At 35.8% G+C, this 27182-nt stretch overlaps 1 protein-coding gene across 2 annotated transcripts in view; it reads right to left on the bottom strand.

Annotated features, from left to right (window-relative positions):
* LOC139979401 (gamma-aminobutyric acid type B receptor subunit 2-like) overlaps nucleotides 1–27182 on the bottom strand; it is a 154442-nt gene that overhangs the window by 61013 nt on the left and 66247 nt on the right. For both annotated transcript variants that reach the window (XM_071990163.1, XM_071990164.1), the window contains 2 exons: nucleotides 14059–14199; nucleotides 7780–7950 (listed from right to left, as the gene is read on the bottom strand). In XM_071990163.1, the coding sequence (XP_071846264.1) occupies nucleotides 7780–7950; nucleotides 14059–14199 (312 nt within the window). The remainder of the gene's footprint in view (nucleotides 1–7779; nucleotides 7951–14058; nucleotides 14200–27182) is intronic.

The raw sequence follows: 27182 nt of genomic DNA, 5'->3' as shown, positions 1-27182 counted from the left end.
TTAATTATTAATGTAAGTTAAATTGTCATTCGCATATTCCATTAAATTACTCATGTACTATTTCCAGGGTGAATATAGAAAGAAAAAAATAGACGTGAAATGGTGATTTGAATCTTACTTAGGCTATTAATAATGTCTTTAGTGAGGTACACACACGCATTCTATTATTATAGACTTTTAAGTGTTGTGTTGGTTTGAAAAGAGGGGAGGTGTGGGGGTGTGGGGTGTACACGCCACAGCCATTGATCCTCGCATGATATTGTGTTGGCAGTTTTTCCACAACAGGTTTCTAGACATCACTTATCTCTTGCATATCAATGAGCCTCAAATGAACACATTACACAAGTCATTCTCAAATCTTCAAGACGTCCTTGCTACATGTTTGTTTGTTTTATAATTCCAAGGTTTGATATCGCCCTTTTCTTGTTTTTCACCCCTTCTATTCCCCCCCCCCCCCCCCTATTCGTTCTTGTAGACGTCGTATTTTCTTCTCTGCTTTCCCCCCAGAAAAGTATCAAAAATAAAGAAGAAGAAAAAAGGGCGACTTTTCTGCACCTTTAGGTTAACTGACAGGAATGCTCTTAACGTCGGCAATTCACTAAATCTACCGCTGTGGACATCCCTTACGGCAGTCATTAAACTTTGTTATTTAAATAAAATACGGCATTCGAGTTTACCTTAAGAGAAGTAAAAGAGGACGGTAATTAGACTTAAAACCAATTCAACGTTTAAACTGTCCCCTTGAGCTGAGAAGGCAAGAAAAGACTACAAGAGCAGATATATTGTACAGACTGAACGGTCAGTGGCGAGGCTTATTACTAGGGGTGTAATCATTCGTTTGTAACCTATACAACAAGCCTCTCAGTCGAACTAACCATGTCACATGAATTCTATACAGTATATATCTGAAGGACGGCGCCATGCGTGGTCAGAAGGTGCTTGACAAAATGTTTTCCTTTCGAGACAAGATCTTTATACGTTAATTATAATTGTTAACGGGTTGAACTAGAAGACAGTGTAGCATACCCTTTGTGTTTCTCGTCTGTTGATCTTATCTTCGGTTATTTGACGAGAAGTATATAAACCGAAAAAGAATGGGGGAGGGGGGGGGGACGCAATTAAGAAAAGAGCATTACTGTTTAATGCTTGGTTTGAAACGTAAGGTGATTTGATAGACTATCAGTAAAAAACATTGATTATTTGTATCTTTTTTATTTTCCAGAGTCTGGACTATCTAGACGAAATACTATATACGAAATATATATACATGAAATAATCTTTAACGCAAATATATATTGATAGAAAGTGTACTTCCATGAAGAAAATACAAATAAGACCCATACTTGACCTTGCAGAAAGCGTAAATTGTCAACTTAATGAGTTCTTGCGGTTACGTTGTCTGTGGTGGCTAACATTCTAGAGAATTTAGGTTACGTTGTCTGTGGTGGCTAACATTCTAGAGAATTTAGGGACATGTGGAATTGTGTTTCTTTGATAATGAATTCTTGCGATTACGTTGTCTGTGGTGGCTTAACATTTTAGAGAATTTAAATATACAGCAAGGTCATTTAATCTTTCGCAAAGATCGTAGTTTATCAAAGCCCCCCCCCCCCCTCGTCCAGACTAATGCGAGATCCTTCATATTGAATTTTCTCTGATGCACACATCAAGATGTATGAGCAAAAGTTTGATTTTAATTCGTGTACAGTTACAACTCAACATTATACAATAACACAGCCAATGGAAAGACGGAAATGTCGAAGCATTTTACAACAGCTCAACAGTATGGAGTACATTGTTCAGTCAATCTTATAACAACTGCATAAAGTCAAATTCCAACAAACCTCTCATCTCTAGGAGTTTTCCGGATATAACGCCCAATTTGAATTATGACAGCGATTTTTCCTCATGAATATTCATAAAAGTGAAGTCCCTAAATATGAAGGAAAATTTGTAAAAAGTGTACTGTATACATATATATATATATATATATATATAAATATATATATATATATATATATATATATATATATATATATATATATATATATATATATATATATATATATATATATATATATATATATATATATATATATATATATATATATATATATATATATATATATATATATATATATATATATATATATATATATATATTGAAAAGAGCCTAGAGATTCATCAACTTTTTTGACAATCTGTAAAATATAGATCAGCATGTTGGTAAACGTTTACACGAGACAGATATTTAATTCATTTAATAAGGAGACTGTACATTTTCACTTACAAGCCTCAAAGGGATGTTCCGTTCGATTCTCGGCCTTTCGGCTAAGATCATGTGTAACATTTATGTTCCTTTTGTACATAGGGGAATTGTGATACACACCCGACGACGATCACAGTCTCGATGCAAGGCGACTGGAGTTGAGAATGGATCAGTCGTTTCGCTGTTTGGTTGTATGTGCCTAGGTTCTTTCCTGAGTTACTTTTCTTACAAATTATTCCGTTCGCTGAAGCAAAACCACTGATTCCTTAGAGTATTTTGTATGGAGAAGATAACTTATTTTCAAATATGAAAGCATCGAGCAACAACAAAATGAATGATGTCATCACTGCAATCCAGGGGGAAATTATTTTTTAATTTTTTTTGATACATATCATATTCTATATTTCTACAAAAAAAAATGGTACTTTTATTGAATTCGAAGTACAGGGAACCTTGACAAATACGTCAACATTCAAAGTACAGTAAGTGTCAAGGATAAATCAACAATTCAGACGATTTTACTATAGCAGAGGTTTTGAAGAATATGCGGCCGTTATAAGACTATACAGACCGCCTACAGGTAACATCTATTCCATGAAAGAACCGAGGGATCTAGCCATGAGCCAAAATAGGTTCCATCCAATCAACCATATCTTGAGTAAGGAACAAGATACTGATATGGGATTTTAAACAATGAACGTGTCACATTCTCTCCCACTTGAATACCACTTCAGAGTGGCAATCTTCAATTCAGCAAGCTAATGTAGAATACCATACATGTCAAGTGTCACACTATCTTTATGCGTGTTTTTTTTTAGTGGAAAATTAGATTAAGCTTTATACTCTTTGATGCGAATCCCCTTTGTCTTGTTCTATTTCTTTTTTGACTGCTAGGCCCTAATTCTTCATTTGTCTGGCGAACTAAGACGAGAATTTAATGAATGGTCGGAGATTTGGTTAATTGGTTCATTTGGCGTCGTAACTAATCGGATGTCTTCATTCGTAGATACATGACTATACGGTTCTCAAGAAATAGAATTCGGCATATCGAGAACAACGATATCAAAAATACATTGAGTTTTGCCAAGTGTGCGTGGCATCATCGTGTAGGGCCTTTATGTAGCAATCAGTATAGGCTACCAGTTATGTGTTCGAGTGAGTAAAGGCGGTATAGTATTGGAAGCAATGAAAACCTTTAGTATTTGGTAGGTCATGGATCCGATCTCTTTACCGGCTGAAGTAAGTTAGGTATTTCATCCGGGAGAAGGGGAGAACATGAGAAGGGGAATTGACACTAAGATGGTTAGGAAACTCTTTCTCTAACATAATATATTCAGTTTTTGAAAAGAATGTGTCTCTTCCTATGCTTTGATCAAAACGTTAAGGAGGACGCGCCTCTGTGTTACTTGTAGAGCATTTGCCCGGGTTCACAATAATCTCCCTTCCCCACTTCGATACAGAATGAACGGTGGTGGGGGGAGGTTGGTTACACCTCTGTATTGATGGTAACGTAATTCCATGATCAGATTAATGCGATGAATGAGTGTGTCAGCTCAACAGACTATCACAGGTTATGATTCGAGTCAGACAGTACGAGATTCTAAATTTGGATTTCACGTTAAAGGCCTGATTAATGCCTGATTAGACGGGAAGGGGGCAGTGGCATAGCCCCAGGGCCCGGGGTCACCTAAAGGCACCGGAGATATATGAGATAAAACAATTAGTTATTCTAAAGCTGATTTTATAAGGTGAAGTTAAAACTAAGACTTTAAAAATAGGAGACCATCTATGGTTTATCAAGGTTCACGTTTTCTGAGTGCATTAGTCTACAAAGGCTCTCAGTATACTGGCTGCTAAGAAAATGCTAGAATGTCACAAATAATGGTCACTCGTACTAAAGCCTTCAACACACATAATACTGTTTAACCTCCAACTAAGTTTCCCTTTCTCTGATATATATAATACCGTCTCATTCAACATTCCTCAATATCTGAGAATAACGTTGGACAAGAAGCCAATGAAAAGTTCTTTTGAAAGTTTTGAGCCATTTTCATCCCGATGTCCGGGCTTCACTTTAGTTTTATTGATTACATTGTTGTTCGATTGCTTTTCCTATACTTTGGCTAAGATTACAACAAACAGCATCTGTGCTACCATGAGAATTTTGGTACTGTATATTGAAATTCCATCGTCAATATCACACTGTACTAGGAAGAGGAGGGGAAGGGGGAGGCAGGGGAGGGGAGGGGAGGGGAGGGGGGAAGAGGAGAAGATAACTTGGGCCTTCGTCACTTTGAGTCTTTTTGTGCTGGCGCTTAAATCAAGTTTAAATTTACACACACAGTCTACAGCCAGTAGTCACTTTGTAGAAACGAGTCATACATCGAAGTGCCCGGAAAAAATGGAATGAAGAATATTGTATTATGATTTTCATAATAAACTCTTCTGATTAAAGATGACAACTATGCTATTTGTTTTTCACTATAATGTGTTTGAAATCTATAAACCGTAATGGGAGTTACAAACATATATAAATGTATATTTTTGGTGACGTCGAATCAGTTTATACGATGTATGTTAGATACGACAAATTACATGAGCGTGGCTTGAGAATCCTCGATGGTTTGTTTTCTCAATAAAAGGCAGGACATCTTTAGTTTTATTTTCGATTGTAGAAGAAACTGCAAAGAATTTTCTGGAATGACATTATAAGGAGCAGATTTTTTTAAGCACCTGCGTCATTTCCTTAGGAAACCATTTTCCCTGAAGGTATGAATAAATCTAGTCATCTAGGATCATGAAATTGTGTCCTACATTCCTATTTGCTCAAATAATGCAGCCTAATCACATGTGAGAGGGAATTTCCGTAGAAGTATAACGTGATAAATCTGATGATTTGGAAAATATTAGCCACGAAAAGGAAAAAACAAGCAACTCAATACTGACTTTAAAATTCAAGTCTCCCAAGTTAAATGTTATCAGTATAACAACCAAATACAATGAAATGATGAATGTTAATAGCTTTACCAAGTTATATATTCTGGGAGGTTCTTTTCCACTTAAAAACATATAACGAACATTCCAGAGTGGTAAAATAAGACAAAGATAAATGTCTCAGATAAAGGGGAAGGGGGCGAGGAGGGGTGGCTTTGAGGGTTGCAGTAAAGTCTGAGAAATAGTGAACAACTGTGAGAATTGGGATGTTTATAAATTTATCTTTACAGTTAAGAAACAACAAAATAAAACAACTCAGTCAAATATTGCTGTTCTTGTTGTTAGAAGTCTAGACACGAATGTCAGGTTGACCAGTATTACCGTTTCAAATATCTCGCAGAATCGCTTATGTATAGTGAAATTGTATAATAAATATCAACTTTTACAATTAATGAACGTTACAATTTAGTAAGATATTATATTAAAGCCACGTGTACTATAAGCACCACATTACTATATTAATCTTGTATTGCATAATGCATATAATCTTACTATTGAAGATAACCTACACGTTTAAATATTACCGTATCCGACTGAAATATGGCTGCAATTATTTTTGTAAATATATGGCCTGCACCTTGGACAGGGTTCGATCTTAATTTAGAATCTCGGTAATATAATCTGCTTTGTCTAGAGTTCTGGGCCCCCAAACCTCCGTTTCTTGTTTGAGTTTCTTGAAGAGCTACAGTCGGCATATTGAGCTGTCACATTAATTGCACCCTTAAAGAAACTCTTTGAGTACGATCGGCAAATTTTGTAAACCTGCACATCAAATAAGATTGCAATAATTCAAAACAGGGACATCGGTCTATATTATTATTATTATTATAATCCTTATTATAATTATTGCTACTATTATTATTGTTATTATTATCATTGTTGTTGTTATTATTATTACTACTATTATTGTTATTATTATTTCATCAAAATGAGGCATAGGCCTACAGGGTAATTGATGAATTCGATTAAATTCTGAATATTTTGATACCTCAGCACTCTAAATAAACACTTTTTAAATCAAATATTTGAGTTTATATTAGTTTTCCTTTCACGTGATAAATAATGGAATGAACGAAAGAAGTGTGACAAACGGAATCAAATTTCATTTTTCATTCACTTAGTCTATATGTGGAACCAATGTAGGAGATACTCTTAGTTCCTTTAATGCAATCCTATCTTGATTCAAATTCAGTAGCCTCGGGTAAAATTGCTCAAGAAGGCAATCCATGGAGTTGTAGATCTTATCCGAAAATGTTATTCTATATAGTAGCGTTATAAAATCATCACTCTGGTTGATATATCGCCATAACCAAGAACAGACCAGAAACATGGCTCCAGAGCACTATGCTCCTTTAATCCCATTATCGTTACCATCAAGTACAAAAAAAAGTTGTTTGTAAGGTTGCGTTGAAGACAAAAAAAAAATAAAAAAAAATCAAAAAAAAAAAAAATACTGAAGACTTAAGCGGGCGTTAATACATATGTTACCATTACATATGGAAAGATGAACAAGATACAGGAATTAAAAAGAGCCTTGGGATGTGCACGTTTCTCTCATTATCATCAGAAAAAAATCGTTTGCCCTCCTTGGATACAGCAATTTGTAATGCAAATACCTCTCCAAATAAATTTCAAATAAGCAGGAGAGAAATGTAGCAAGCTGATAAGGACAAAAAAAAAAAAGAATTGGAGAGACTGACAGAAAGATTGATACAATCTATCTTCTGTACCGTTGTTATCTTGTTGTCGAATATTTTATCATAAATGAGATTGTTTCGTTAACTAATGCAAAACAAAGGTATCACAGGTGTAAAACTCAAACCCTTTACAAATTACAATGGCAACTAGATGTGTGACAGTCTCTCATGTCTTGATAGTCGTCAAACTTGCAAAAGGTTAGATGGAATAGTACAAAAAGAAAAAGCAAAACAAGACAGACAGACAAATAATTCTATACTTTATTTTACCTTATGATATTTCGTTGAGGAGGCCGGGTACCTATATTCTTGATTTCTTGGCAAAAATCATCGCCATTTCGTAATTACAAAGCCTCCCGTGAATACATGCACAACATTAAATAGAAGCGTTTCCAAGTCTACTGTCTCATTATAGGAAGACCTTTATTGTAATCATCATACTTAGAAAAAAACACGTCAGTAACGATTTGTAACTATTTTTAAATCCTATTTTATGCTTCTTTATGTTTTAAATACCCCTTTTAGTGCCGCATCTTTGTAATGTCAGATTTGCACATAACTTTACAATCTAACACGGATATGGTGTTAAATAAGCTACTGTAAGGCTTCCTGATAAACACTTGGGTCTCTAAACTAAATTAACTATAAAAGGTGGGAACCCTCGGAGGCCCACTAGCCTACGTTCTAAAACTCATCTTGTGTGAGTTACCGTTTACCACCTCTACCCCCCCCCCCCCCCCGTTCATTCTCAATATCGTAACTCGTTATAATTGTAACGTATATGACGTCATCTTTGCTGACGTAGCTATATATACTAACCGTATTGAAGACTTTCTCGTTGCTACTGATGCTGAAGACATACTGCCAATTCCATTCTTGCATCATACGGACCCTTGGGTTGTTCATCCCGACTGACGGAGGTATGGTTCGGTAAAAATTCGGAAGATGTCGTAGTTCCGAAAGCAGAGGAGAGTGTGACCCGTAAGAAATCTGCGAGATCAAAGGGAAATATGAAACATATGATAAACGTTCGTTTAAATGGTGGGAATCAAGTAAAAATCACTCGTCGACGAGAAAGCAAAGAACAATTGAATATTAACCAAAGAAACATCATTTTACCCGAACTTATTGTCAAAATAGAGAAATAGACAATGAGCCAAGCAGATAAGTGCCCCAGCGATTTATTGGTACTACGGCAATGCGAAAACTAGTACACTCAAAACTAAAGCAACGAAATATGGACTTTACACACAAAATGTTGTATTAACAGTATATTGCTGTTGAGTAATTGTATGTTTAATCATATACAGTTGTGAATGTAATGTGATAGCGGATCTCACATACTACGAAGACATCCGCGTGCAGCTGTACAGTTTAAACAGCGTTTATCGGGCTCTGCAATGCGTTTTTTTTTTGGTCCCTCGATTGAATTGTCTATTGTGATAGAAATAACTATAGTGTATAATCAAATCATCACTACAAAGAATGCAAAACATTAGAAATACATTTTACAGAAGAAAATTCTATGAAATGTTCTCTCTTTTTTATTCATAGCCAACAACGTTTCTCACATAGATTTTTTTTTTTAATATCAGAAACAAGAGACATTAGTCTCATGACATTATAAACTCCAAACTACTTTTAATTCGTAGAGTACTGTCATTACTGCAATTGTCTTCGCATGAATAACGAAGTAAAATAAACTAGGTTATCCATATACACATGTCATGCTCATAATGTTAGTTATAGGCTACACTGTTTGTTTAAAGATGTAGGCAGAACAGCCTCCTCATATGTGGAAAGCTCGTTTCACGTGTTACTGATTATGCAGCGTGCGATCGGTAAGTTGTAAATATATCATGCCAAACTTTTAGGTAGATTAGATGTCATAACATTTACCGAACGAATATGATTTATATCGAAATTGGAAGTTTCTTAAATGTCTTCTGTCTCTTTAAATTTATATTCTGTTATCTCTCTCTAGATAAACCGCGGGGAAAATTATGTTTGTGACTTCATGTTGCTTAAGATAAAGTAAAAACAAGTGCTAAGTCGTAAGACAGTTTCGACAGTGGGGTGGGAATTGTTTTCCTTTTCTGTTACTTGAAAGGAACGATAAATATTGACGAAATTCTATTAAAATTTAAAGAATTCCATAAACTTGATTGCTGTGTTGTGTGCGGATATAGAAGTTGTGCGTATGTATGTGTATGTGTGTGATGATCGAGGCGAGTGGACGGGGAATGTCGGGACGAAGTATGGTTTAAAATGCTAAATAACTTTACAAATTACGAATGGGAGTATAAGGGCAAATATACATTTACGAATCTGTATAGCGACTTTGCAGTGATTTATACTCATTTTGCGTCGTTTATTGGTTTAGAGTGCAGAACTAGACGAAATAGCTAACATTTTAAGTGTCATTGCTGTAAGAACGAAAAATTAATATATCCCTAACGTATATCAGTATTGACATTTAAAGCGACATTACGCATGCAAATAGGACATTATGTAAGTACAGAATTTTATATGGCTATATAAAAAAATCACGCGGTTGTGGCACGTAATATAACTACTTGCAAAAGAGGATTTTGTATGCTCTGGAAATTGGTCGTAAATTGTGAATTACTATACGATCAAATTGCTGAAGATTGATTCTTTAGGCTTTAAAGGTGACAGGTAATCTCGTTGCATGACGTCACACGTCGTTTGTTTACGATACAGCTATAGTTTATGTTAGCATGTATACTGCACGTAGCTATATGTAAATAAGAAACCCAAATGTGTCAACACAAGTGGGTCATAAATAGTCTTTCCTAGACGGTGTCTGTAATGAGATTATAACCCGGACATATTTCATTCTTATAAATCTCTCTCTCCACCTCTCTATCTCTCTCACTTTTGCTTTAATGAAACGACTGTCTGTGTTGATTTTTGGTGAAATTTATGTTCGATGTTATTCTATACCCCAGTCTCATAACAAAGCAGTCATTTGGCTTGACGATGAGTTTCTTTCAAAATAATGGAGAAAAATAGAGTTTGAAAATGCTTCTACGTTGTTTATGTAATTTAAATATTTAGTTAAGTGTGTTCTATAAAAAGCACAAAGAATGTTCACTTAGTGCAGCATACATATTATTGTCACCCTAAATCTATAAAAAAAATAATCATAATAAAAAACTGAAAAAAATCTTTCTTGACTGACCCAATTCTACTCAATGCCTAGTAGTAAAGTTCAAAAATAGGAATCTCCCAATTTAAAATATCAATAACTAACCGCCAAATTACTGCCGATACCTTTATTCATTGAACTCGAACATATTACAGTTGTATGTAACTAGGTTCCGAAATATAGCCTAATAATTCTCCATCTTCTCGAGCCTACATTCCCATCCAGGATTATTATATCTAGGTCACACCATTGGAGAAAACAATTGTTGCTACACTATGCAATCACCCCTCCCCATGTTCCTCTCTCTTTCTCCCCCCCCCCCGCTTCACCCCTCTCTCTCATCCCACCCCCCAACAAACAAAACATAAAAAGAACAACAAAGAGCTGGAGATAAGAGTAGATATTTAAGCATGATATAAACTAAACAATTCCCATTTTGACATCCCCTATATCCCCCCCCCCCCAATAAATTTTGATGAAAGTTAAATATGTCCCTATGTTAAATAAACTGTGGTAGCATATATAACAACCCATCTCTCAATTTGAAGCCTTTGATGATGAAAGCCCATCGACGTATTGTTCGAGCGCGTCATAAGGTAGGTCAGTATATGATTTTGCTCTCAGGGTCAGGGTACAAATCAGTGTGTATGGAAGTTGTCTCGAGGCCATGCGGTGCACCCCATCTCTATATAAGAGCGCTTTCTTTTCACCCCCACCCCCCTCCTTAGTACGTAATGTTATAGGTGTCGAATTATTCTTGGATGCTGTTTAATAATTTGAATAAGTAGCACAGGTAAAGCATATTCACAGATCAAAAACAAACGCCAGCTATATTTTCCCCCCCTCTGATTCTGCATTTTCTAAACTTTTTATATAACGAACTCTTCATTTGTTTGTTGTATAACCCCCGGATATAGAAGAAAACAAAATGAATAGATTTGATATTTTGATTCCCTGTGAAGTAATTATGTAAGCAATGGGCATGTCAATGCGTGAATTAAAGTCTAAATAGGGGCACTAAACCTACAATTAGAAATAGCCAGAAGCTACAAAACAAGGGGCAAACATTAGGGTCACGAAACAATGTCAAGATTATCACGTGGTTCGTATACATCCATTTATGATGTGTTGTGATTCTTGAACTAACCAATCAGGGCCTTATCTTCATCGATTTTACCAAAACAAAAGATTTCTTGATAATTCTATTGATTAGTTTTCCTGTTTTGGTTGTGGATCCGGTTATGGCATGTGGTTAAGCTGGATCTCCATCATTGTGGTCTATTGGTGTAATTAGGAATACTTTGGACCGAGGTGTATAAACTCGAAAATGTTACAAAATAGTTTAAGACATCTATAAGTATCGTCGCTTCAGGCTTGTGTTATTCTCTTCAATTGTATTGATCGAGTATAGGTGAGGCCATTTATGAATATTAGGAGAGCAAAATCGTTCTGTGATGCTTCAGAATGATCCATTTAGGGTTGGGAGAGGGAAAAGTGACAAAATCATTGTCCAAATATAGGGGACAGGACTAGGGCATGATGGGGTGCAAATCATCATGAATAACAGTCCCAATTATTTAGAGCTGCTACTCTAAGCCACCCACATCATTTTCCATAAGGCCCAGTGAACAATGGTGGATCAATCGGATTAGGGTGGAGATTGGATCAGGCACTGACTGACTGATCGTTGGATTGTTAATTGATCCATGGAGATATTAACGAAATAGTTCCATGTTTGATCCATCTAAGAATATAACAATAACTAATACACAGAGCACATACTGTTACCACTGTATACATTATTTGACGTTCATTTTACCCCCTCCCCAGACCAAGGTTTTGTGATGTTATAACTCATATGATGTATTTTTTTATCAAATTTATATAATAAACTAAGCTGCATGCTTATGTATATTATAAAAATACAAAAGAAAACGCGGGTTTTCAAGGGAACTTTTGAAAAGAAAATAGCACATTTGATAAGAGACCTTAGAAAGGAAACATAAATATTTACTTTGTTCACATCCTGGCCATGACCTACAGGTGAATAAATACAACAGTTTCCGAGAACCTCGGAAACTCTTCAGATTAAGAAAACACGAATATAGACAGACCTAAACTACAGACTATGTGAGCTTTCTGTTACTCTTTATAACAAACAAAACCTGAAGTTTATCATAAATCTTCCAACCTTAACCGTCTTTCTCGCCAGTTTTTTCAAAGCTAGTCGTAAGTGGATGTGACATTTGAAAAAAAAAATTAAGGCATAGTCTCGGTATCTTCACGGCATGAAAAATATACATCCAGGTTGTAATAACATTGCAAGGAATACGTTATGTTCATAATAGAAAATGAATGTTACTGCTGTAAGCTGAATGTAACGTGACCTTTTCAAGAGAAACAAATTGCCGTGTGTTGCATGATATATATATATATATATATATATATATATATATATATATATATATATATATATATATAAATATATATATATGTATATATATATATTTATATGTATATATATATATATATATATATATATATATATATATATATATATATATATATATATATATATATATATATATATATATATATATATATATGAAATATATGACAATTGAACTCAATAAGATTGATGTTAGAGAAAATACTAAAACAATGCACAATGTTTGTTAGACTACTTTGCTCCCTCTACCAGCCAACTTGGTCATATTTATATATTTATTTATTGAGGGACATAGGGGGGATTGAACTACAAACATAGTCAACTTTCCAGAAAACAGACCACAAAATACATAAATATGAGCTGCTGTAAAGGTAAATCGAGTACTCTTGTGAACCAGTACTCGTCTTCTATTTTCGACTTTTATTTTATTGACTATTATATAAAAACCGGCTATCGCCTACATATGGTAACAGCGGTGGGATTCGAACCCACACTCTCGAAACGACAGTATTGAATATACTAACGAGTGTTGTTGATAATAGGTGGCGATCGAAGGTAGAAAGCATCCTTAACTTTGCGAAGGTCAAAAAAAAAATCAAAAAACATCACAGGCTGACTTGTGAATACATACACATTCACTTCCTAACCGGTTTTGATACAAAAATCTAATTTCAGCGTCCAGGGCACTAGAGTGTGAAAGTGAGCTGCAAAGTGCAAATTCATTTCTTCGACAATTTATCTTCATCTTTTTGAAAGGGTTGTCTTTAAATCTATCACACTCAAATTTCAAATTTAAATCAATATGCGGTGTAACCATAAAATGTCTGAGAAACTGGCCCAGTTTTAGTTGCAAGGCGAACAGATGGTTACAAGAAATATTGAAATTGAAAGGATATTCCGGTGACATAATTTAATTGTTTTTGAAAAAAAAGGGAAGAAAAATGTCATAAATTAGCTGCATCACTAGCCTGCATCACTAGCCTGCATGCGGGCAAAATGTTTAGTCATAAAGATTATGACAATTTTTATTAAAGTTTCAATTTTTATAAAGTAGTAGAACAGTAGAACGGTCATGTGTTGACCCCCCCCCCTCCCTCTCTCTCTCTTACCTTTGCCCTCTTTCCTAACCTTAGTCTAGGGTAGTGTGATATAGCTTCCCGGCATCACACACATACATCTAGTCCAGGCCTTCTCAATAAGAGGACCTGCACGGCCCACAACATGTCCCGTTATATCGGAATGCTGCGGGGTCCCTTTTAAGGTCTTAGTTAGTCTTGAAAACTCAATATGAAACGCCTGTATACCTTGCATATTTAATTACTCAATCTATAGGTGTACTGAGAATTTGATTTTATCTGGCCCTCGTCCCCTCACAGCCAAATAAATCAACAGAGAACCCTGGTGTATATATATATATATATGCACCGAAGGTTGCTTAATGAATCCCTAACACTCATGTGTAGTATATTATACTTGCCTGTGGTATGTTCCAGTACTTCAGTACGCGAGCAATGATCTCCGATACTTCGTTTCGTAGAGCTCCAATTATCATCAAGACATTGGATTCGTATTCGTTCTTTATAGCGAAGAGACTGTTGACAGCATAGCCTTCATCATCCTGAGAATTAAAATAAGACAAGAAAGAACAATATAATTAAATGACGTCATAACCAGTATGACGTAACCAGTATCTAACGCAAGTGTTACGAGAGAACCCCCCCCCCTCGCCCACACCCCGCTCCTTCCGTATGGAAGTGCACTTATTTGTAATATGGTTTTGAGATGTATATTGGTCACCTGCATTACATGGCTCAGATTTTTTAAAAGGTGGGTGGGTGGGTGGTGGTGGGGGGGGGTAGATAAACCTACAAGTTTAACTATAGCGTAGTAGGTGTCGTATAAGCGGGACATGCCCGAGGGGTGGGGAGGGATGGGATATTTCGAATAAATAAAATTGAAGTACATCATTTCATCACTACATTCAGTGAATATTTTAACCCTCAATCCAAAAGTTGCAAAATAAAGAGAGAAGTAACAAACGTGATCGCAACATCGAAAAGATCGTCCATGTTTTCGACACCAAAGAGACATAATCACGCATTTGCTGCGAATTGAAGATAACATTTCATAATTCTTGTCTCGAATTGTTTTATGAATTATTCAGCAATATACAGCAGCGAGGCAAACTTATTTGAGTTATGGATCCGATCCTAGCTGGTTGGTTTCATGTTAAAGGTTATATGCTAAATGTCTTGTATATGCCCTAGCATTAAGGCTAAATTAATCATGTTAATGTAATCCATTGTTTTATAATTTCTATAATAACTCAACATAAAAAAGGTTCTTCAAATTCATACCCACATCATGCAGAGAACCATTGGATGCCATTAAAGAAAACACATTTGTCAAAATTTCTCAACATTTAAAGAAAAAATGTTATATCTGCCAATATATATACCCAGGTTTGAGAGTGGTAATTTTTAACAAAAACAATGAAAGATACTTTTTCTATCTATACAATCAACTTCTTTTTTTTTGTGCATGTATTGCATGAGATCTACAAGTTATTTTTGTTTTCCTCTTAAATTTTACTCCCGAAACATTTTCGAGCTGCAAAACAATATCTCGACTGGAACGATGTTGTATCCATTTCATGAAGAGATCTATTGCACCACGTGTAACATGAGAAAGGAGAATATAAGGTTTTCGGTCATTATTTTCAACGTTCTTACATGCTTTAAGCAATTACATGAATCTTTGTTGAAACCAGAGGGATTTGATTAGTAATTGAACATTCTTGTTTCACATGGGAGAAAAAATATGAGCCTGTCACCTTTCCTTGTCTCAATAGAGATGAAACTCGAATGAGAACGTTTAAAGGAGAAAGTGTGTCTAAATTTGAAATGACAAAACAAGTGATTCGTCAAAACTCCCTCTTCAAATGTGCAAATCATTTATTCAAAGGGTAAGACAACAAAACTTTTAACAAGAGAATCTCATTTGCTGGTGGTAGCCATTGATTCATAGAAAATGAACAATAAAAGAGCAACTTGATATGGAAATAAAGTGTTGTTTTTAAAAAAAAAAAAGCGTATGTTGAAACCTTTATATACAGTAACAGAAAGGTGGTTATTTGAAAACATGGAAAGTTGGTTTATAGAAATTGACAGTAAATAAACTTTGTTTGTATAAATGTGTGAATGAATGTTAAGCGAGGGGGGGGGGGGTGGGGGCAGTTAATGCGAGATACTTGTAGGTAGTATGTGACGTCATCGCGAGCCGAATCTTTTCCTCGGGCCTTTCTACAATATTATTGCGAATATTATGCGTATGACTGTGTACAGGGTATACATGTTAAGCTTTTCTACACTGCTGAGTATATGCCTGATGTAGATTTCAGTTTTACGTTCACGGCGACTAAGTTTGAATTAAAACGAATCATTCATTCTCAGGGTCAGTCATCATCCCAAAACATCTGAGAATGTGTTTACGTAAACAGTCAAGGGGATTCCATAGCTCACTGCTAGGAAGACTCATGATATATGTCAGCATTGGCAGTCAAAACTCAGTCAAATGGAACCGATATGTGTCACGTGGTTTCATGTTTCCCTTAATCCATGTTATATTTTTGTCACTTTGAGATGAATAAATATGAGAAAATGTGTGTGTAGGTGACGAGAGAGAGAGAGGTGGTTTGGTATGTGTGTGTGTGGAGGGGGGGGGGGGGGGTTCCTGAATATCATTTTCAGCTGAAGAAGGCTGAATAAAAAGCCGGGAGCTTCCGAAACAGTTTCTACCAAGTCATCAGTCATTATGTAGTTGCGTTCCACTTTCCATTTTACACAATATATTTAATATTCCAAGTGGAACCTGCGAGTCTGATTTCTGCTGCATTATCTCAAATCTTTACGTCATATCATTTGTTTCGTTATTGATATCACAATGATTTGATTTATAAACGTGTCTGGTGGTATGCATGGAGCAAATTAAACCCCGTCTATAGATAAGAGAAATCCTGCATGGATTGTTAATCATTATGTTAAATCTAGAGGAGAATCCAAAGATCATGTTATGCATGCCTAATTTATACCTCGCCATCAGCTTTAATTTCTGGTATACCATCTGTTTTGGGATTTAGTTCTTTGTTAGGCTACGACTTTCTGGCACTTGTCGACATTTTGAAATATTACCATCAAACTATTAAATTATTAATATGTATACAATTTTACATACAAGTGTGCTAACATTTTAACGATCTTCTAGTTTCAATTTCTGTCGTGAATTATTTACGACCGACCTCAAGTTTTGTCTTGATTCATAAAGGAGAAGTGTAATGATTGTATCGTGATTGAATCTGCACATGCAATGAGCGAAGTTTCTGATGAGACTATAGCAAGAAACTCGAATTTTGTATAACTTCAAAATTAAGACGTTTCATAAATCTCTCCGATAAATATGAGCTTAAATCATTTGAAAATTTCTTGACAATATTAGATCAGATAAAGAAAAAAAAAAGGGGATGACATTAAGCACCGAAAGAGATAAAATAGAAAGAAAAAAATATATATTAGATAAAGTCCTTTAAACAGAGCCATTGATATGAAAATGAGTGATATAACATGACCTGACCAGGAACTGCGACACACGAACATGTGGTGAGGTGGGGGGGGGGATCCCTTATATAGAGCCGCTTTCAACGACCCCAGGTCATTTACAATTCTAGATCCGCCCATGCGTGTATGCTTTGTGCATACTTTCCGTTGCAAATATCCAGACTAGATATGCGCTTGAGCGAGCGGGCGCATGCAGGTGTATATGTAGGCTATAGGTTACGTTGTATTGTAAAGTGCGACAACTCACCATAGGCTAAACTTAATCCCTAAGATTGACAGTGTAATTTTCTCTCCAAGATTGTTGACAGCAAGTATATTTGCTTCAAGGAGTAAGTTAAAGGCATTCTTGCAAGTTACAGGTCAGCACGAGTCCCCGCCCTCCCCCACCCCCCCACCCCCACCACCTCCCCTCTCCATCATCTCCACTAATGTATGCTAATCAAATCCAGAATTTGGTTACTTGTGATGCTATACACACGAAAAGGAACACAAATTGTGCATTGTTATCTTCTCTCCGCATACATATATTTGATGGGATAGGACCCTTCTGGGAAACATTTTGTGACATTTGTTGTGACAATTTTTTTATTTTTTTATAATAACATTAGGGAACCATGTTGTTTGCGTACAGACATATTTGTTGACATTATTTTGGGAACAACAGTAATGAGTATTAAGTTTGCTCCATGTTAAAATTTAAATTTTAAAAGTAACCTGCTTCTATCGACAATCTCAGACTGTGAATGAGCCATCAGTCCGTACCGCCTCAAGCTAAAAGGGTGCAACAACAAAAATGTTGGAATAATGTAAAATAATTTCTGAATGATTACAAGGTATTGCCCAAACTTACTTTTGAAGTTTTAAATTAGACAAAAGAATGATTTGCAGTGGAGGAAAAGTTATAGCAGTAAAAAAGAAACTTGCACAAGGGTAACCCATTTTCTGTAAAGCTGCTAGCATATTTGCCGGCAACACTACTGGCATTTTAAGCTGATTGTATATTGGCTTCTTATTTGGAGTTGAAAAGGAGGGAAGGGTTCATTGACTCAGACAAAGGCTGCAGATTGACTTACGTCCAAATAAGCGTTAAATATATATTTTTTTGGCCAAATTAGAGAAATAAAGATAATAAGATGGTATCAAACTTTTGGAGCAGATGCAGATTACGACCCAGGGGTTTCAGAGCACGCGATTACTTTGGGGATGGAGTATACCCTTTCGGATAGAGTAAAATGTAAATATTTAAATGAAATAAGAACCTGTTTCTTGACTGTGAATTGTCAGTAGAAGAGAAACATTATATGCTTGAGTGCAGATATTATACGGCTGTTTATTTAGCTGACTTCTTCATATATAAACTTCAGATAAATACTTCAATTCTAACGAGAGAAAGTTCACTGGACTTCCAAATAGGACAGTCAGAAGATCATTAACACGGGAGGGAATTCAATCATAATTTATTCGGATGTGTGTGTGGGGGGGGGGGGAGCGGTGGATAAATATCACCATGTCAGTTCCCCCTGTTTTACCTTTATGGAATATTTATTGGTTATAAGTTAGTTTGAAGGACCTTAACAGACGAGATTTTCTTCTAAAAGCTAGATAACAGTGTTGAATCGTTAGGGGGAGGGAGAGAAAGGGGGAGGGGTAGTTAAAAGCCTAGTTGGTATCATGGCAAGGATCTGCCATATATTTGACAGTCCTCTGGTCAGAAAAGATTTGAAAACGTAAAGAAAAATCCTTCCCGGGTTACAAGACTTCTTTCCTTCCAATAAGGAAAGTAATTGAAATATTTCACTGCATGCATGCTATATCTTACCCTAGTCATTTTGAGGGTTGTTTTGTTTTTATATATAATAGAAGATAACCACACTAAAGAAGAAGAAGATACAATTTTGTCAGGATTGAACGATGATGTGTTCCATTAAAACATGCCATATCACATTATTTTCCCACCTTTTGTTCATCTTCTTGAAGAAAAACATGAATTTTGCGTATGTTATTGACTATCCCCCTAGAGGATAATTTGATACGACGCTAAGACAGCTGTCTGTGCCAAGTATTTTCTGTGGAATCTGTATTTTAAATAGCGTCGTACACTAATGATTTGCAGAACAGAAAGCGTTATGTTTTAAAGAACTATATATATATATATATATATTACTCTAAAATATAATGTAACATAATGTATTGATATTGTCCAGCAAATATTCTTCAGTTTAAATTCGTTCTTTCCAGACTTTCTTTCCAGACTATATGCCATATCGTCTCTTCAACGTACACAGGTATGCATATTTAATAATTTACGTTCACGGACAGAATCATGACACATGCTTCAACATGTTACTCCCAATCTAGTAAAGAGATGGATATGCTTGTGTCGGTTCCCCGCGTTAAGTGAGCAGAAACCGTCGATTTTGTGCGAACTGTTTAAGAATGAATGAGAAAAGGGCCTTCCTCTTCTTTCGTGTCACTTTAAACATACATGTATATTGCTATATACTGTACAAAGCATAGGCCTATCATAAAAATGATCAAATCAACGTTACTCCTTATATGCACTTGCACCCAGATATTAGGGTACCTCCCATTCTCATTATTTCATTAAATGCTTGCCTACCGATCTTCTCACCTAGACCTACATATAGAACGTCATCAAACATTCATTAAGTTGCGTGCATTTTTTTCTACTACTTCTTCTTAACATCGAGAAGCGATTTGCCTCGTATGTGTTTGTGTTTTTTTAATTTTTATTTGCACCCTCTGAAAAAGGGGGAAGATAGAGGAGGAAGGTGGTCCTGAAAAAGGCTTGTCCGTTGATGTCATTGTTGTTGTTTTATTGTTGAAAGGGGGGGGGGGAGGTGGGGGAGGGGTATAAGCAACCATATGGATCAGTGTTTTCCTAACATAGTCAACGTTTTTAGACTGTGTCTACTGTTCGCTTAAGGGGAAAGGATTCTGTTACAATTTGACACGAAATTCGTTCAGCTTTCTGTGGCCTCAAGGAGACAGAAGTGACACATTTGCAAGTAATTTTAGCAAGCATTTCTATATAGACATTTACGAAGACAGCTTTGTCAATGATAGGTTGAAGGGCCTGTGGTATGAGGCGCCATATTAGTTCGTCGAACATGTAATAGCAGATGTCGCAAAGCCGTATGGGAAATCTTGTGACACTTTAATTAGTAAGTCCGTTCTTACTAGATAGTGTTGAAGGTCAAAAACCAAAAAAACAAAAGGAAAAAAAAGGAAAAACGAAGAAGAAAATCTGTCATTTTAGTTATACTTTGGTGGAAAACTCGTATGGAAGTAGAGAAAGTAGTATCAACAAGAAAAGTTGATAAACAATTTCTAATACATTCGAACTCATTTTAAACTAAACGCTATTGTCAATAATCGTTTCGTTCAATTCGAAAGCCGATACACAAAGTATGCTAAAATTTGGCTGTGGCAGCACCACACCTGCGTGAATCAGTTTTGAAAATTAGAGGGGAGGGAAAGGTATGGGAGGGGAGGGGAGGGGAGGGGAGGGGAGGGGAGGGGAGGGGAGGGGAGGGGGAGGGGAGGGTGGGAGAAATGTTCCCACCCCCAAATGCTTACCGATCTAGCTCAGTGTTGCAAATTCGTTTTGAAAAAGTGAAACTGACTACCTTCTAGCCATGTCAAAGATCTTAATAACAACACCACTTTAAATATGTTTTCATATATTATGTTACGTCAATCACGAAATTATAAAATGGCTGCCAGTGGTATTAACAGTGTGACAGTAAATATAGGCAAAGTTCGTGGAATATCCCGACTGTGAGATAAAAGAATGTTGTACATAGTTATTGTGTACTGCAGTTAAATGAGGTTTTCTGATGAAGTAAAACAGTCTGAGCTCGTTCTGCCGTATATCTTCTTAATTCGTATTCGTTCACCTGGCAGCTGACAGAGCATTCGTCGTTTATTTTATTCGCATGCACCCTCAACCGCCTAGATCTGTCAATGCATTTAGTCTGCAGACGTTCAATGGTTTCTGTTTTCTCTTAAGAAGATCGAATCACAATATTGGCGCCCAAATAGCTTGACATGGACAATAATCTTTTCCAGATGAATCTACAGTAGTGTACGTAGTGCCCTCCTTGTCGCTGATAATTGGGAATTTTAACTGAAACACTGATATAAATAAAAAAAAAAGGAGTAACAACGAATTTCTTTAATGGCAGATAACGAAGTATAGGGAAAACAAGCTACTCCAAATCAGATTAAGATAATTAGGCCCAGCTTGAACGTACCTAGATATGTGGCTTAATTCTAGGTCAACAATATACGGTAGGTATATCATGGAGACAAGAACGTGTGAGCGTTTCCATTAAATTGCAATAGTCCTGGAATCAGTATCTATTTTCTTTTCTACATTTGATTGGTTCGTTTAACTCGATTGTTATTATTTCTTAAAATTATGAAGAAAGTTCCAAAAGTTTTGCTTATTTATTTTTATGTGTATAGGACTAATATATATATATATATATATATATATATATATATATATATATATATATATATATATATATATATATATAGTTTTATGTTGCAAACTTAGTACAGTTCTAAGGTTTTATTAAGCAATAATATCTCACCCACAAACTGTTGTTTATTTTGTGTACAGACATGTAAATTTGTTATACTGTTTACTTGACCTATACTTGACCTTAACAAAAAAACAAAGCAAAACTTGAAAAGCCTATAAACTGTATAATGATCGTATTTGTATACTGGCTGTCTTGGTCAAACTAGATCACGTAGTCAATAAGACACTGGATATATAGTATACGGCCTTCTTGGATTCAGTAACTGAGCCTATCTATAATAGGGTTTGGTCTAGTTCCAAGTCAAAACTTGTTTAAAATGTAAATGTTTTATACAAATGTTCACTATTTCTTGAATATTGAGTATCCAATTTAAACTTAGTTTTTTTTCTTTTTCAACTTGGAGGTTAGAGTATAGTTTGAGTTATAAGATGATTGTGAATTGTACTCTTTGGATGTTACGCGGTGCTCAGTCGCATAACAATGCTGTTCACTGCCACGGGTAAGGTAATTAGTTATATATCTAAACACTTTTAATTAACAATTAAGAACAATTAAACTGAAAAATTATTCTGAGATGTGATCAGTACTAATTATGGAACGTATTTGGTAAATCGAATGTTCACGTATTTCGAGTTTCCGTGTTTTGTAATGTCATCAAGGCACACGGTATTTGAAAGCTTTACATTCCCTTTACAACCATTTTAGTTTTAAGATTGGTGACACTGTCACCCCCCCCTCACCACCCCCTACCCCACTATGTCCCCATTTACATCATCCGGGACTTTTACTTTTGCACTAACTATTCCCCACAATTTCCGTCAACAATTATGCTTGCGTTGGACAATGAATGATAGGCCTACCAACAATATTTCACAATGCCAGTTTTCATTCTCTAGTAATGTAAATGTAGAAGGGTGTGTTAGTGATGCTCGGTGCTTAATTTGACACATAGCTATATATCATTATATGTCTCTGTCATCCTGTCATCCTGATACATATATTGTAATATATTATCAAAACGTCAATTTGACTGAACCCATCTGAGCATACATAATTACATCAGATGAATTGATGGCTCTAGGCAATGCTCCATCTGTTGTCTATAGTCAGTGTGCAAAAAAATGAGAGATTTCCAATATAAACATTAGCTATACAGTATACTAATCATAAACACGCTCAAGATAGCTATAGTGATAGGTTAATATGCCAAAGGTAGCTATAGACATTGGTAAGAAATCTAAAGGTCGCTATAGACATAGGTAAACATGCTAAAGGTAGCTACATACATAGGTAAACATGCTAAAGGTAGCTACATAGGTAAACATGCTAAAGGTAGCTACATACATTGGTAAAAGATTCAAACAGCACCTATATAGACATAGATAAACATGCTAAAGGTAGCTATAGACATTGGTAAGAATTCTAAAGGTAGCTATAGACATAGGTAAACATGCTAAATGTAGCTACATACATAGGTTAACATGCTAAAGGTATATATAGGTATAGGTAAATAAGATACGAACGTATTGTGTCATATCCACCTATGTTTATTCCCTATCTCTTTGATAGCGTAACCGTGGCAATCATACTGTTGTGTCACTGTCTGTACCTGTTACGTAGCAACAAACTATATCGGTATATATACCGTACTTTTTCTGTTTCATGTGTTCCCATGCACGGTGAAACACGTGTGCGATGCAATCGGATCAGTGCGAACTCCTTACATTTTCAAATACGAACGGTACCGAAAACGTTTTTCTCTGGTTAGTGATTTACAAAAGACAAAAACTCAAAAACGAACATCAATTCTTCCAGATATGAGCTCAGTTATCTGTTTTCCTATATTTTTCTCTAGCTCCAAAAGTTCACCCGTAGCCTTAAGACATTTCAAACATTATCTATGCCGTTTTAGATTTATCATATAGTGAAGTGTTTTGTTTTCATCTCAAACAAAAATGAAACGGCTGATTAATCCAGGTTGTTTGATTCGTCGGTTATTTGTTTGAGCCTGTCTATCGTAATCCATGCCCCGTCGATCTTATACGACTATTTACAAGGTCTAAAGCTATCATGCACGATTACTTTCCGATTTTGGGACGCCAGTTCCAAAATATTCTTGTGAGAAAAAGAAATAAACTTGGATGATACCAAAGTGGTATTGATGCATTTGTTAAAGGAACTATGTCAGGTTTTCGACAGCAAGGATAAGGAATCGATTTTTCCCCTTCCCTCATCCATCTCTGTTTGAGATATTTACGGTTCAAAGGAAATGGGTGTATGGTAATTTATTGTTCACCTTCATCATGCATGACGTTCTAGAATTGGACAAAGTCAGATAGGCAAAAGGAGACTTCTCTATATTGTCCAATTTGTGAAGATTATGGCTTACTTCCATGGTAACCAACATACTTATGTACGTAAATTAAGTTTGAACTCGACTTACATTATATATCCGTCATAAACTTTCTATAGAGCATTGACTTGAAAAAAGACCCTTTTAGTAGCTCCGACATATATGTTACAATGAGGTTTTTGTGCATATCCTGTATAACCTATATATATATATATATGTATATATATATATATATATATATATATATATATATCTATCTATATATGCTATATATATATATATAGCCTATATATATATAGCCTATATATAGCCTATATATATATAGCCTATATATAGCCTATATAGCCTATATATAGCCTATATATAGCCTATATATAGCCTATATATATATATATATATTTACCAATATTTTCTTAAATTCCCTTCTGATTTCATTAAGAATCCCAACACCTCCCCACAACCCCACCTTAACCCCTTACCCCCCCCCCCCCTCCGTCCGCGCTCTCTCTCTCTCTTCCTTGTGAAGAACTGCATGATATGCACTACGCGCACAACTAAACAAAGCTATGCTTAATATTTGGTGGGTTACATAGAGAAAATGAATCTCCGTCCAGGCTAGGTTACCTACTATGAGGGTCTGTCTTACAAAACTGTTTGAAGACTTTATGATGAAATATAAAACTGGTTACCATGGGCGACGATTTGCTTGCGGGGGGGGGGGGGGAGGGAGGTATTGTAAGTGGTATGGAGTGCCTAACTGAGTGCCGTCCTTCGCGAAGGTTCTTAGTTACGGCCCACGAGCAAGTTTTCTACGACCCGCCAGAAGACCTCATAATGCGTATTGAAAATCGTTCGTGTATATATGGACAAAATCCATTAGTGTTTCCCTACTTTCAAGAAATGGGGAGTATGTCGGGTTATGTGGCAGCATTTTCCATTTGACTCCAAGAAACTCAAGTCTCCGAAACACGTTAATGAAATTATCATTTATTCTCAGTAAGATAACAAAGTGCAACAAATGGACTTAATTCAACTTTGTGACTTCTTAGGATGCTTCAGACTTTTGTTAAGAAAACTTAACCACATCAATTGCTTTGTTTTTACAATATTATGTATAGAGTTATCAAATACTACCAATATTTTACCGGAATCAACGCAGAAAGAAAAATCTGCTTATAAGTAATCGATGTTGAAGTGATTTATGTAATTAATTTCTCATTTACTGCAGATAATCAATCGGGTATTGTCAATGCTCACGTATGTCTCTTCATGAAATGATGAGATGATTGTCCAGATGGTGAATGATAAACCATGGAGGCATGCTTAGATATAATCAATTATCAATAATCAATTATTAAACATATAAATAATCAAGATATTTCCTTTTCTCTAAAGTACCTGGAGAAGCTACAAATGTCCTAAATGAAAGCTGCGTGTGTGAGTGAGATATGTTGTTGTACCTTTTGTAGTAATTGCCATTGTGTTTCTCATTGTTATTCTGATTGCCATTATTATTTGTCTTCGCCATTGCCATTGCCATTGTTATTGTCACTGACATTATAATTATCATTGTCATTTCCACTGTCATTGTCATTCTCATTGTTGTTGCCATTATTATTTCCATTGTAATGTTCATTGTCGTCATCATCGCTTTTGCCATGATTGTTCTTTAGTGCCATTGTCATTTTCATATTCTCATTATATTATCATTGCCATTGCCATCGTCATCGTCATCATCATTGCCATGGTCATTCTCATTGCCATGGTCATTTTCATATTCCCATAGTCATTGTCATTGCGATTGTCATTTACATATTCCCATTGTTACTTTCATTGCCATTGTCATTCTCATTGTCATTGTCATTCCATTGTCATCGTCGTGAGATTGCAGTTCTTGCTATTGTATATGTACAGATCGATGTCAATGAAAGTAGCAAGTTTCTTACTGTTGATACCTTTACTCCTTAGTTTAAAGTTTCATTTTTTATAATTGTATCTCTAGATTTGCGTCCAACCCTCGAAAGTAATTCGAATTTAAGCATAGCGAGCATGTACAGCCACGTGATTGCATCAATAATTATTGCTGCAGCTGTTGATCAAAGACAATTCCCCCCCCCCCCCCCATTTGCATGTTCTGTCTTCTACTTATTTTTCATCATATTTTCCTCTAAATTGTTATTGCTACAGAATGACAATAGGTAGACCTGTCATAATTTCACAACATGAACCAATCCATTTCCGTGACAGAACCTCTGTTTGTGTCTAGTTTGGTTTTCATAATCCTTAAAGATTATAATACTTGCTTGACAAGTTCTTTATTCAACAATATGGTGAAGAAGACATCACTCCACCATCCAAGCCAATAACAAACAGCAATTACTGAGCACCCAAGGGATAATTTCACAAACTCATACATCATGTTATAACTTATTTGTCATGCAGTAGGCTAAACCTATTACATGATACTACATTGAAACCGCGAGAGCATCTTGACATGTTTGCTGGGTGTACTGATTTTTGTGAGCTGACTTAAATGGACTGCGTGCTAAACTATGCAATTCAGCCGCTTTGATTGATGAGCTTCTGCTGGTTATAATGTTGCTCAATCGTTTTAGATTCTTCGGTATATTGGCATTATTTATAGCATATTTATTGTTAGGGCAGATTAGCAGGGGGTGTCACTAGTGGGAGGGGTGAGGATGCAACATCCCCCCCATTTTTTTTCGTCGTCGTCGTCGTTTCAAGATTTATACCGACATTTCAATAAACTTTATCCCTATATTTTGAACTTTCGACGGATTTTCAGAGTGAAAATGGACCACTTGTTTATTCAAGTGTTCATATAGTGCGGCGTCAGACTAGGAGCGATCTTTTTGGGCCGAAATTTGCCTCTTTTTGTCGGAACAGAGGTCGTTGCCAATAAAAACTGCCAGCCTCCCCCCCCCCCCCCTCCTTCTCCTCCTGTCTTTTATCCTTAGTGACGTCATTGCAATATGCGAGACCGTTTATGATATTGACATTGTTGTTAAGAATGCTTCGGCCTATATTGTTATTGTTACTC

Source organism: Apostichopus japonicus, chromosome 14 (assembly GCF_037975245.1).
Source record: "Apostichopus japonicus isolate 1M-3 chromosome 14, ASM3797524v1, whole genome shotgun sequence".
NCBI lineage: Eukaryota > Metazoa > Echinodermata > Holothuroidea > Aspidochirotida > Stichopodidae > Apostichopus > Apostichopus japonicus.
The sequence above is the reverse complement of the archived record's forward strand: the minus strand, read 5'-3'. Positions and strand labels throughout refer to the sequence as shown.